Source organism: Sinocyclocheilus anshuiensis, unplaced genomic scaffold, assembly GCF_001515605.1.
Source record: "Sinocyclocheilus anshuiensis isolate Anshui unplaced genomic scaffold, SAMN03320099.WGS_v1.1 scaffold330, whole genome shotgun sequence".
In the NCBI taxonomy this organism is placed as follows: Eukaryota; Metazoa; Chordata; class Actinopteri; order Cypriniformes; family Cyprinidae; genus Sinocyclocheilus; species Sinocyclocheilus anshuiensis.
In genome coordinates, this window is record NW_015547689.1 from 1,262,665 (window position 1) to 1,276,865 (window position 14,201).

The window sequence follows — 14,201 nt, forward strand, 5'->3', positions numbered from 1 at the left end:
GAAAGATAAAATCCTATGTGGTTGAAACGATACGATGGAGAGTACGTTTTATTTATGTAGTGTAGAAGAGGATCATGCCTTAGAAATATTTATTTGAGTGAGTCTCAATGCATTAGCAATGGAAGAATGCGAAGTGATCCAGATGACTTGTGGGTAATTAAACTTTTACTTGACGGCACTTTTACGTCAGCGTTTGCTTAGTTGCTTGACGGTTTACACCGGCTTTGACAGCTTGAAGTTTGCCATGTATTTACAATTATACTCTCCCAGTCCTTCAGAATATAACCAATAAATTTCATAATCATGATCTCCTGAGCTGAAATGAACGATGTCAGTGTTAAGCACGTCATATTTATACTTCTAATATGCGATAGAAATTCTCTCAGTTATGCGAAATTTTAAAGGGGGGATTTTGTAAATCATACAAAAACATATCTGGCAACCCTGATGCGTCACCCGGAGGACGACACGAAGGAGACTGTCGTAAAGTGGGATGTTTTGGAGTGGGGAGGTCATTGGAAAGTGAGGTTGCTCGGTACGTTTTGGGGCGAACAGACCGCCACTTCTAGCACAGGTGTCAGATATTCTGATACCAGAGTGGCTTTACCCAAATCCAGCGTAGTTTTACAGGGGTCAACACGTTCAAAATGTTGCGTTTAGCGCTGCAAGTGCGCCCATCTGCCAGGTTTACCCGGCCCAGTGTACTCTCAGGCCCTGCTGCTGCTAGTCCACGATCAGGACCGGTATCATGCCATCATCTCAAACGATACCACTCCAACAGCCCGGCCAGGATCCGGAGCTTGTGTCATGGTCGGCGAGTGTACAACAGCATCCTCAGTAACAGATCATGGGTCTTGCGAAGCCAAATGGCTAGTTTCAGTCAAAGCATGCGAGTGTACAGTCTGCCTCCACATCAGAAGGTAAGTTAAGCTAACTAACGTTAATGTTATTATGTGCTTCCACCCCCGTTTGACTTGTTTTTTTCAGTGGAACACAAAAGGACATGTTGGAGACTGACAGCCTCGGTCACCGTTCACTTTCATTGTACCATCTGTCTTCTCTTTTTGTGCTCCACAGAGTAAATTATTTCATACCGATTTGGAAAACATGAGGGAGAATAAAAGTTATTTAAAAAATTGGGGGTGAACTGAGTATTGGTATAGCGCATCACTGCGTTTCTTCTATTGGTGTCACCTTCAAGATGTTAAAGCAGAGCTGAAGTTATATATACACTGAACAAAATTATAAACGCAACACTTTTGTTTTTGCACCCATTTTTCATGAGCTGAACTCAAAGATCTAAGACTTTTTCTATGTACACAAAAGGCCTATTTCTCTCAAATACTGTTCACAAATCTGTCTAAATCTATGCTAGTGAGCACATCTCCTTTGCCGAGATAATCCATCCACCTCACAGGTGTGGCATATCAAGATGCTGATTAGACAGCATGATTATTGCACAGGTGTGCCTTAGGCTGGCTACAATAAAAGGCCACTCTAAAATGTGCAGTTTTACTGTATGGGGGGTCTGAAAACCAGTCAGTATCTGGTGTGACCACCATTTGCCTCACGCAGTGCAACACATCTCCTTCGCATAGAGTTGATCAGGTTATTGATTGTGGCCTGTGGAATGTTGGTCCAATTCTCTTCAAGACTTCCAGTTCAGGAACTGGAACACGCTGTCGTATACGCCGATCCAGAGCATCCCAAACATGCTCAATGGGTGACATGTCCGGTGAGTATGCTGGCCATGCAAGAACTGGGATGTTTTCAGCTTCCAGGAATTGTGTACAGATCCTTGCAACATGGGGCCGTGCATTATCATGCTGTCGCATGCGATTTATCGTGCAGCCCTAATATATATATATATATTTCTGTGTGCTGTCAGAGGTCCTTGTTGACATGCCTGTATAGAACATGTTATCTCATGAGACAGCATAACAGTTTCTCATAATACTTAATAATTTAATTATTGAGCCTCAAAACTGTCATAGATTTCCATGCTTAGAAAAGACATAAGAAATAAAGAAGTGCACATTTCCATAGTGATTATACAAAAATACTCGGTTCTTAACCGTTTTATCAGCTGGAAATTGCAATTTGTGAGTCCAGTCTCTATAATTAAAAATCCTCATTCAAAAAAGGTGGACAGAAGTCATTGAAATTTATTATTTGGAAGATGTGGGAATCCTGAATATCACAATCTTATGTCACAGTAAACAGAACTGTTGAACTATATTTCAATGCAGATCATGTACACTACAAAAAAGTTTGGAATAATGCCTTTATTACATCAAAAATGCAGTAAAAACAGTAATATTGTACAAAAATAGTACAATTTAAAATTAATATATTTATTATATTATATAATATATATAATATATATATTAATGGAATTTATTCCTGTGATTCCTGTGAATTTATTCCCGAATTTTCAACAGCCATTTAGTGTTACATGATCAACCTAATCAGAAGTCAACCTAATTCTTATTTATTCCAAACGTCTGACTGATAATGTATTACCTTCTATGAGAAGAATTTAAAGTCATTCATGGTAAATGCTCACAACTTTCTGTTTATTTATCCTAATTCATTCTATTACAGGTGGAACTACCAGCTTTGTCCCCCACTATGCAGATGGGCACTATTGCACGCTGGGAGAAGAAGGAAGGTGACAAAATCAATGAGGGAGATTTGATTGCTGAGGTGAGGCACATTCAGGTTTTTACCCACAAGACAAAGCCACAGTCTGCTACATCAGTATTCAGAGTTTAAAATTACACTTGATAGTTTAATATTGATGACAAAATTAAGTAAGTAATAATTGATGATGGCTGTTGAATTTTTGAATATTAATGCACATCTGAGGTGGTAATGAGGCCGTGGCATAAAGCACAGCACCTTAGAACATCTGTCAACCAATCAGAATCAAGCGCCCAGCATGTTAGAATTCTGAATTCTACTTATTGATTTTGATTTGGACAGGTTGAAACAGACAAGGCTACGGTTGGATTTGAAATGCTGGAGGAGTGCTACCTTGCCAAGATCTTGGTCCCTCAGGGTACAAGAGATGTGCCCATTGGAGCTGTCATTTGTATTACAGTTGACAAGTAAGCATAATTTTTATCTGTAGTGCCAAGATAAAGAGCATTATACGATCTGCTGTTTGTGGTATACATATTGCATAATGTCCTTAATGTAAAATGATTGTGAAATAAATTAAGTTTTTGTACTTGTGATGAGAGGAAACATTCCTATCAATTTTGTGGTACCACAGAGAAACATACATGCATCATAAAAAAGGGCTTAATGATGTACCTAAATGATTCTGTGTCTTGGTCTTGGCTTTTTATGCATTTTTGATATCCGTATGTGATATAGAATGTATGTCTGATGTTTTCTTGTGTTTTCCACCTAATATACATCATCTATCCTTTGACCTTTAGTCCTGACCTCATCCCTGCATTTAAGGACTTAACATTGGATAAAATCGCCAGCTCCACCCCTGCTGCTGCAGCTGACCCTCCCCCTCCAGCAACGCCTGCTGCTGCTCCTGCACAACCACAAGTTCCTGGAAGCTCCTACCCACCTCACATGAAGGTATGAGATGTTGACCAAATATGAAAATGACTACAAACTGAATTACTAATTGAGACGTAAAAATATTTGGTGATATTGGGACAGTCTAAGCATAAGCAAGCTTATTATTACATGCTATCATTAACTTCCGTTTTGCTTTCTTTAGGTTCTTCTCCCAGCACTCTCCCCCACCATGACTATGGGCACCGTGCAGCGCTGGGAGAAGAAGGTGGGTGAGAAGCTGAGTGAGGGAGACCTGCTGGCTGAAATTGAGACGGATAAGGCAACAATTGGTAAATTGTTTCTAATTACAGATATGGTGATTTTTATAGGTTCATAGCAAGACTGTAAAATCTGTTTGGCAGATTTAATAGTTTAAGAATTGGTAATTGGTCATTGGTTGCACTCAGTGGTGGTTACAGTATTATTTATAAACTACAGTTCAAAGGTTATTTGATCAAAAATACGGTAAAAACTGTAATACTGTGAAATATTATTACAGTTTAAAATGTAATATATTTCTATGATGGCAAAGCTGAATTTCCAGCAGCCATTACTCCAGTCTTCAGTGTCACATGATCATTCAGAAATCATTCTAATATGCTGAATTGGTGCTCAAGAAACGTTTATTATTATTAATGTTGAAAGCAGTTGTGCTGCTTAATATTGTATATATTGTGGAAATCATGATACATTTTTTCAGTATTCTTTGATAAGTAGAAAATTCAAAAGGACAGCATTTATTTGAAATAAAAATCTGCTGTAACATTATAAATGTCTTTACTGTTACCAAGTATTAATTGCTTTAAAAACTTGCTGACCCCAAACTTTTGAATGGTAGTGTCTATTTATATATGAATACAATAAACATTCATACACAAACAAATGTATATTCATAAACCAGATTTAAAGAAATGTAGTATGTCTACAGTTTGCATTAACAACACTATGTAAAGTCATTTCTTCCTGTGATTTTCAGGTTTTGAGGTACAGGAAGAGGGTTACCTGGCCAAGATATTGATTGCTGAGGGCACCAGGGACGTTCCCCTTGGCACTCCCCTCTGCATCATTGTGGAAAAGGAATCCGACATTAGCACGTTTGCTGACTATGTAGAGACAGGGGTTGCTGCAAGCCCGCCTCCTGCTCCCACACCGGTAAAGTGCTCTGTCATTTCTATTATTTATTTGTATCTATTGTTTAATGTAATTATTACTATGTCTATGATTAATTATGCACACCTAATGCTATTGTTTAAAAGAATTGGAATTTTATCAGTAAACATTAACATCAGTCATTTACTGTCCACTTTCAGTTGCAACAGCACTTTGATTGACATGAGCAACATGTCATAATGTGATGTAATAAACTTTTTATGTGGCCACCTAAAGATGGCTGTGATGAAAATCAAGGTCATGTTTTTACTGCCAATGTAATATCAACAGTTTCATGCTATGACTAAAAGTGAAAGGTCACTTTGAAATATTTGCAGTGTTTTGAAATACTGCGATCAGGCCATGCCAGTTTTGTGGGAGTGGATGTTAAGATTAGACTACAACAAATTGCTGTCAGTTGTGGTATACACAGGCCACGGCTACAGCAATTTTAGAAACATAGCATGTTCTAATCTATGTTTTAATAATCCAGAATTTTGAATATTTAACTTAACCAAAAAATATGTAGTATGTGCATTACGTATATGACTTATAATTGTACCTCACTTCTCAGGTGGCTGCCCCACCGCCAGCACCAGCTCCAGCAGCTCCCACTGCTCCAGCTGCCCCTGCTGCTCCTAGGAAGGGTAGGGTGTTTGCCAGTCCTCTAGCCAAGAAACTGGCTGCTGAGAAGGGAATTGACATCTCCCAAGTCACAGGTACGAGCGCTTTGACTTTTAATACTATCAGTTCGTTTCCTTTGCATGGTAGATGTCTTTCTGTCACTAGTGGCATTAGTGTGAGTAACTTTATCATTTTACTTGTATCATTTCTGGGTGATTTATATGTGACTGACTGAAGTGGGAATATGCTACTGCTGTGTCTATAGGAACTGGACCAGATGGCAGAGTCACCAGGAAAGATCTCGACAGTTTCGTTCCACTTAAGCCCACTCCTGTAAGTCATTACATTTTGAAGCGACCAGATCCACCAAACCTGGTTTTGACCTTTCCAGTAATGGATTGGAAATGTAGATGGCTTTTGAGAAAGTCCAGGTGGAATATGTGAGATAATGCTGCACAAATGTCCACAGAATTCCCACCATTCCGAAGTTCTTGACAACCAGGGTTATTATCATCATTTTTATAAAAAAAAAATGGTTAATTGAAATCAAGCTAATTAAAAAATTGGTTAATTTAAATAAAGCTAATTCAAAATATTTATAAAAATACAGAGGTATATAGGGCTGGATAAAAAATACTGATTTTTTCGATTTTAATTCTCATTTTTATGAAACAATATAGATTCTTAAATCCCAAGAATCGATTAGTCTAGCCTGTTTTCAGTTAGTGAACGGAACATTGTAGCGCGCCTCCCATCCAATAAATCCAGGGGCGGATCTAGAAAATAATTTTTAGGGTGGCATGGGGTCTATGAGGGGTGGCAACACCAAAGCAAGCCCCCATGCATAGTTTTTGGGGATTTATGGTCTGACATACATAGTTGTGTTCACAAATATTGTATTACCATTAAGTAATCATCTATACTGTTTAAAATGAAAAATAAATAACATTTCAATATCCATCATTGCACCAAGTCGATACACAACATAAACTTCAACAGGTTATAAATGTTTCTGAGCTTGTATCACTAAAAAAGACATGTGGTTCTATTAAAATTACATAGGCTACTTAGATGGTATAATCAAGTTTAGTGCAAGTTTAAGAGCAACAAAAACTTTTGAATTTCCCAACATTAGAAAGAATAATATCAAAACACTGAAACTGGATCAGTTTTGAAAACAATGTTTGATTTTCTGTTATTAACAGAGGTGGGAATGTCTGTAATCACCCAGAACAAACTCTATCAATCATATAAACACCTTTGCCATAATATTAATTCCTGTTAGATGTTGCTCAATGTCTATTACAGTATACATAAATGTAACTACAGATACAAATGTATAATTCAGCGATGAACGTTTGGGGAAAAAACATTTTCATTTTACTACTGTAAAGTAATCTTGCAGTAGATGAAAAGCACTAGAAAAGTTCACTGTTCACATACCAAAGAATTGTATGAACGTGGTATGCAATACAGTACAGTAAAATGTACTGGTACTGTACTGTAATTATACTGTATGTGTAAGTATAAAACCCCTTGGCTCAGCTCTCTCCTCTCTCCGTTGTTAGAATGCAGAGATTCTGATTGGTGTGTCATCAGTTTTGCTACCTAATGTTTAACTTACTCATTGTTAAACTTTTTGAGAAATGTGCTTTTGTTTGGAAAACTGAATTAATGGTTTGGGGTAAAAAAGTGCCAACTAAAATCAGTTATATTAACAATCGAGAAAACTGCAATCTGACTAGATTTTTACCTAACTCTGCTATTAGTTTCCGTGATCGGCATCATCTTATTGATTTCATGTTATTGTTACGGCTTATATATCCATGACGAAAGTGGAGCGAGCGGTCGGAGAATCGGATCACCAAACAATTACGCGATGAATCTCAGACATATTTTTCCGTCCGGACGGGATTAGATTTCTCAGAGGACTTCTGAGTTAGCTGAAAAGCAGTAATTATCTGATTCACGAACAAATGTAAAAACAATTCGTTAGTCAACTGGGCCGTGCCTTGTGATTTTGACTCAAAAGAACTGGTTCATAAGAGTCATTTGTTAATGAAGCCGACTACACTGGCACGCTGCGTGCGCGTGCAAGCATCGTGCACAGTTTATTAAAAGATGTGTTTTGCCATTATTTTGCGTTACACTGTCATCACCGCGGCTGAAAAGTAGCACATGAAACACTGCTTGCATTTATATTTTATTCTGTGATCATTCTGGGGTGGCACAGCTTTTTCTTAGGGTGGCAGTTGCCACCCCGGTAGATCCACCCCTGAATAAATCACAATATGCTTTGTTACTTTTGATATGAAACAAAGTCTCAGATTTTAAATTCTGTCCATTTTATTACTATATTCAAACAATGTTTGACGCTGTTGAATGTGGGGTGACAGGTGGTTGTAGCGCCTGAGTTCAAGAGAAGCGGCAGCGCGAAGTGCAGGTCAACTAATCATCTCCTCCACTGTAATACCAGCTACAGTATGAAATAAACATGAACGAACATCCAAAGGTTAAAAGAAAGAGTACAACTTACTGAAACCCGTATCCTGTCTCATGTAATCGCTCATTCAGAAGAGAAGACACAAAAAGACGTTAGTAAACAATGTCACGTAACGTCTTATTTACCTCTGAAAAAACATATTCGGTGACCATAAACTTGTTAGTCAGCTAGAAAGAATAACTCTACAGAGGAGCATTTTGCTAAATGTATGAACCATATAACATATTCATTATAATTTTTTACTGTTCTTTAATAATGTTTGAATAAATCCGTCCAGTTTTAATAACAGCCTCTATTTAAAAAAACAAATTGGAGTAGAAAGATAATTATGTAATTGTAAAGTTAGTATAACTTTATTATTATAAAAACTTAATTGAGTGTAATTTAACTGTTTGTATACAAATACTTTAAATACAAATAATTTTATCCTTCAATATTATAGTAATGTAGTACCAACTGACTCATGTATATTTACAGCATTAGCTGAGAGTTTTTTTTCCTTGAGTACTGTACCTGATATACAGTATATCCAAAATAATCAATACTGAATTGAATCAGAATTGAATCAAATTGCAAGCTTGTGAATCGAAATCAAATCGTGAAATTTGTGTCGATACCCAGCCCTAGTAGTATATAATTAAGTGTTATAATTTTATTTTTATTTTTTATTTTTTTGCAGAATTCCCCCCAAATCAGTTTAGAAAATACAACTCCATAGATTTCTTAGTTATTAGGAGCAGAAAATGCATAACAGGTGTATTGTATTGTTTACAGTAGTAAAAATGCAATGTAAGTGTCATTCTTTTATGTTCTTCTTTTCTTTTTCATATTTTATATTCATTCTTTCATGAAATGTTCTGTTTAATACCGCCAGGCACCAGCTGCTGCTCCAACCCCTGCTGCACCCACACCCAGTCCTCCAGCCGTCCCTGCTTTTGCTGCTGTACCTACAGGAACCTTCACTGACATCCCCATCAGCAACATCCGCAGAGTGAGTCCACTGACCATAGAAACCACTTTATATTCTCTATGCATATGTGAAGACTTTTATGTTACCCATAATGCTCTGTGTCCCTGCTTCTCTCTCTACTGGTGTGCTATCTAGGTGATCGCCCAGAGGTTGATGCAATCGAAACAAACTATTCCTCACTATTATTTGTGTATCGATGTCAACATGGACCAAGTCCTTGAACTCAGGAAAGAACTCAATGCTGTGAGTGAACTCAGGTCACATGACCGTAATATGATAGTGAACACCCCATTACAGTATTCCTAATTTAAACTCTACCTTTTCCTCATGATCAGGAGGTGAAAGCTGATAACATCAAACTCTCGGTCAATGACTTCATCATCAAGGCCTCATCTCTGGCCTGTTTAAAGGTGCCAGAGGCCAACTCCTCCTGGATGGATACAGTCATCAGACAGTGAGTGGACTTCCACAATGCAATTCTTCTCTTAACCATTTGAGGGCAATTATCAGTAAATGTATAGTAACTGATGTGACTTTGAAATTACAGTAAAATCAAGTGCTTTTTTTTCTCTCTGCACAGAAATCATGTGGTGGATGTTAATGTGGCAGTCAGTACGCCTATAGGTCTAATCACTCCCATTGTATTTAATGCTCATATTAAGGGACTTGCGACTATCAGCAAAGACGTAGCCATATTAGCTGCTAAAGCACGAGAGGGTAAACTACAACCACATGAATTCCAGGTGAGTCCATGTGGATATCAGAAATAATTCATTTATGCTGTGTTGTTTTGCAACAACCTGCATCTTCTATAAAATTGTAACATTTAATAAAATAAACATAATAATACATTTTTTTTTAATGAAAAATCTTAAAAAAAAAAAAAAGAATAAATCAAATATAGTTGGTATGTATATTTATGTATGTTAATATATACTGTGTGTGTGTTTTTGAAAGAGGTCTCTTATACTCACCAAGGCTGCATTTATTCTATCAAACATACAGTAATATTGTGAAATATTATTACAATTATAATATATTATGTTATATGTTTTCTATTTCAAATTAATTTTAAAATGTCATTTTCAGCAGCCAGAAATATATATATATTTTTTTTTATTATTAAATTTTAAAATGGTTGTGCTGCTTAATATTTTTGTGCAAACCGTGATACTTTTATTCAGGATTCTTTAATGAATGTAAAGTTTAAAAAAACAGTAGTTATTTGAAATATAATTTTTTTAACATATTAAATGTCTTTACTGTCACTTTTGATCAATTTAATGCATCCTTGCTGAATGAATTTTTTTTTTTTTTTTTAAGTCTTTCTGACCCCAGACTAATATAATAAACAATATATGTGTAGATAGAAAAAAATAATGTATTGTGTATATAAAAATGCATTACTTGTTTTTTTCAAAGCAAACTTTCTTGGTTTTCCTAGGGTGGCACCTTCACTATTTCCAATCTGGGCATGTATGGCATCAAGCATTTTTCAGCTATCATTAACCCTCCTCAAGCCTGCATTCTGGCTGTGGGTGGCTCAGAAAAGAGACTGCTGCCTGCAGACAATGAAAAAGGGTGAGCAAGGGAAATAGGTAGACATTAATTTGCCATCAGTCCTACTAATGTATATGGCGCTCTTAAAACAGTTCCTTCAGTCAGTGCATGTGTTTTCTGTGTGTCTCGTAGGTTTGACGTGGCTAGCATGATGTCGGTGACCCTAAGCTGTGATCACCGGGTGGTAGACGGTGCTGTCGGTGCACAGTGGCTGGCAGAGTTCCGCAAGTTCCTGGAGAAACCGTTCACCATGCTCCTGTGAGCAGGCAGTTTAAAGGGCCCTGTCCCCCCCCCAAAAAAAAAAAAACAGATTTGCTCTCCCTGGGAATTATAACAGGTTGTTCGCTCATATACTCCCTTTCATATACTGTATTTTTACAACATTGCTTCCTAAAGCCTGAAGTAACCTCTCAACCCAAAGTCATAAGTCATTGTTAAGGTAATTTTCTGGAGTTTCAGAAGATAATGCTGGACAAGGGTTTTCATTTTCCTTCAGGATATTGTTACAAGCACCGTAAGTCTGTGTTTGCCATTGGATCAAAGAATAATGTCTGTCTCATGGGTCTGTACCTGCAAGCTTTGACTTGCTTCCATGTATCAATGACACATTCATTGGCACAATATGAGTATCCTTTCTATATAAGAAAAACCGTGATGAGATCTGGAGATGTGTGTGCCATTGCCAAATATTGTCTGACTGCAATTGGAATTTTTTTATGATGCATTATTCAGTGCATAGGTTTATTTTCTGTATTATTGCATAATATACATACATTTGGACTGATTGGATATTTAACTCACTCCCTGGGTTAAATATCTGGCATATTCATGATGGTTTCTCTGCCAAGACTATGTGATGGTCTTGGTATCTGAGCAGGGTTTTGATATAGGCAGTTTTATTTATTACATCTCTCACTCCAGACAAAGCACGTTAGTGCCTTTGCTCCTGTTTATAGCACCTTGGTATTTCTTTTTAAATGGTGGTTATATTTTCAAGTCATTCTTTAATGAATAACGCACAATTCATGGGGTGAACTGCAGTTATAAATAAACCTATGGAGAAACAAAAGAAAGGTTCCCAGATGGAATAAAACACTAGTCTGGATATACATATTTATATCTTGTAGAAAAATGGTTTATTCAAGCTGTTTTGGCATGCAGTCGGTGCTGTTTGGACAAACGGAGTCAAACATTTTTTTTTTCTATGTGGGAAAAAGTATGACCAATATTATATCAATATTTCATATGTAAAAAGAAAACATGAGAGGGAATAAACAAAATAGACATACAAATATATGTTGCACATTAATGTTTCCTAAAAAATTACATGTGTAATCTTACTCCTACACCATGTCATGCTGCTATCATCTACTCATTTACATTTCAGTGCTTTTATATAAGGGATAATCACTCAATGTGATCGAGAGAATGTATTATTCCATAAAGAAAGTCTTATCGTCTTATTTTATGTTCTGTATGTTTGACGTTCTCCACTATTATTTTAACTATATATAAAACTACTGTAAAAAGCATAATTTACAGTTCAGATACAAGTTTTCACAAAAACAAAGTTTTATAAAATGATCAACTTTACATTTCAGCCTTTAAACCATTAAGAAAATGTCAAAAAAGTATTAATTATTATATTAATTTAAACAATTATTATATCAAATAACATATATTAGGGGTGTGCGATATTGACAAAAAAATTATATCTCGATAATATTCTGGGATTTTATAGATAACGATAATTAGACATATTTTGCTGAGTGTGTTATTGTGCTGATATTTTAAGGACTACCATGGACAGCTGACTCATTAATTTTTTGATATTCTTCCTATTCTGTGTGGTCAGTTCACAGCAGTAATAGAAATTAATAATTTCCAACCAGTTTTATGGGCATTTTTACCTTTAAGCCATTTTTTCTAAAAGTGTGCACCATCTTTTGAGTCAAATTCTTGCATTTGAGTTGTTACCAAGCAAATTAAATCAGTATCAACAAAATTGATCTTTGCAATGCAGAGGAAACACAGAGGCTGCATTAGAAGTGGCATTTAGATGCATTTACACACTGTTTAATGCAGCTCTGAGGGACATTAAATACTTTAACCTGCAATTACAAATGCATAACTAATGTTTTGATATTTTAAACATGAAACATTGAAAACTGATGTTTGAAATTATTTAAAAAAATGAAAAGGTACCTTAAATGTGAAATTAAAACCGCCAGTAGGTGGGAGCAAGTCCCTGTTAAATGAGTCATTGCGACTGAACCGAATCATTTAAAAGGTTGATTCATTCAGGAACGAAACAGCGTCCTGTTGCTCAGAGACGCAAACCAGAGCTGTGGCTGTGTTTGAAATGATTTTTGTTGGAGAAATAGAGCAAAAACAGGCAATATGGTGTCTAAAACGTAAGTCTCTTAATATTAACTACTTATTGAACTGTTGTATAAAATCAATATCACATTTGTAATCATGCATACTTTTGGAGAAAAAACGGCACTCTTCATGTGATATTAACTATATGAAATGATTGATTGATGTATAAAGATATAAATTTTCTTGTCCCATATCTTAAATTATGTGATAATTCTTAATGCATTTTAATAGACTGATTAATGCAGTGAAAGAACATGCGCACGCGCACTAGTCTAACCTACTAGACTTCATCATGTAATGTATGCGTGCACTCTGTAGGTGCATTTTGTGTTTGCTTTTCGCGATATACTCATAATATCAAATCGCACATTGTTAAAACAACAATTACGATATTATCGCAGACCATACATATCGCACACCCCTATGTTTAGATTTTTATAATGCATTGTCTTCTTATCGATCCACCAGTTCACATTTAAAGGTACCCTGAAATGCTATTGACATAATTTTAACTGAAACAGGAAGACAGGGTGGGACATATCAAGCAGCCCCGCCCCTGCTCTCGTGTTTGCAGGATAAAAACACGGATCGATTTTCGCATTGGTCTGAACTCTGAACAAAACAACCGTTTTATTGAAAATAATTGATTTTTGATTTTTATTGATTCTCTGCCAGCAGGTGGAGCGTTTGGTAGAAATATAACTGTTTCCCGGTAACAGCTGAACACAAAGCAGCGCAGCAACAGACTTTGAACATGCAGGCTTGTGTTTATTCAATGAAATCATAAGGTTAGCCTTTTGATTGAAGTTTAATCGTCAAATTCAGCCATATCGCAATTCTGGTCTTGACCTCTTGAAATCATAATTAAGACTTTCTTGTACAATTTAAGACTTTTTAAGGCCTTAAATTTGATACAACTAAATTTAAGACTTTTTAAGACCCCGCGGAAACCCTGCCATTTAAACGTTTACGTTTCAGACACATGTGAGGAGCATTTCTATTTGAATTTAATTTTCATTGTGCTATTTGACCGAAAATGCCTTGTTCATTTTAGGCACGCCATTCCCCAAAAATTCAATATTAATCTAAATGGTTATAAATGTATATTACATTTATGGATAAACGTGTTTCGAGATCACTAAAAATAGAGCTTCACTCCCATATGCCAAGTTTTGAATGGAAGAGCATAGAATTGAGTAGAAAGTCTTTGAAACATTTCACGTTAATGTTTCACTTGCATTTAAAACTTCTACCATCCACTAATCTGAATACACTGTTCATACTAAAAAAAACAGTTTTAAAATCACTGTAACATTTAATGTATCTTTAAAAAAGTTCCTGTAGTGTAGTAGACTAAGTCGCCATAAAACGTTATTAGAAGAAGAAGAAGTAGTAGACTAGGCGTGATTTTTTTTCAATCAAACCACGCCC

At 36.1% G+C, this 14,201-nt stretch overlaps 1 protein-coding gene across 1 annotated transcript; it reads left to right on the plus strand.

The window, feature by feature from the left end:
- The first annotated feature begins 460 nt into the window (after positions 1-460).
- LOC107703522 (dihydrolipoyllysine-residue acetyltransferase component of pyruvate dehydrogenase complex, mitochondrial-like) lies at positions 461-11,578 on the plus strand. Its single transcript, XM_016506175.1, has 14 exons — positions 461-920; positions 2,605-2,706; positions 2,986-3,110; positions 3,447-3,600; positions 3,746-3,872; positions 4,559-4,734; positions 5,306-5,450; positions 5,621-5,688; positions 8,733-8,849; positions 8,964-9,071; positions 9,164-9,282; positions 9,409-9,571; positions 10,273-10,409; positions 10,521-11,578. Exons 1-14 carry the CDS (start codon positions 648-650, stop codon positions 10,648-10,650), a joined length of 1,944 nt encoding a protein of 647 aa, XP_016361661.1. The 5' UTR covers positions 461-647; the 3' UTR covers positions 10,651-11,578.
- The last annotated feature ends 2,623 nt before the right edge of the window (positions 11,579-14,201 follow it).

Excerpts from the sequence above, each read along its gene's own strand:
- LOC107703522 (XM_016506175.1), top strand. The coding sequence starts at position 648 with ATGTTGCGTTTAGCGCTGCAAGTGCGCCCATCTGCCAGGTTTACCCGG. Across the intron at positions 3,873-4,558 it reads GACGGATAAGGCAACAATTG|GTTTTGAGGTACAGGAAGAG; the intron begins GTAAATTGTTTC and ends TGTGATTTTCAG. Across the intron at positions 10,410-10,520 it reads CCTGCAGACAATGAAAAAGG|GTTTGACGTGGCTAGCATGA; the intron begins GTGAGCAAGGGA and ends TGTGTCTCGTAG.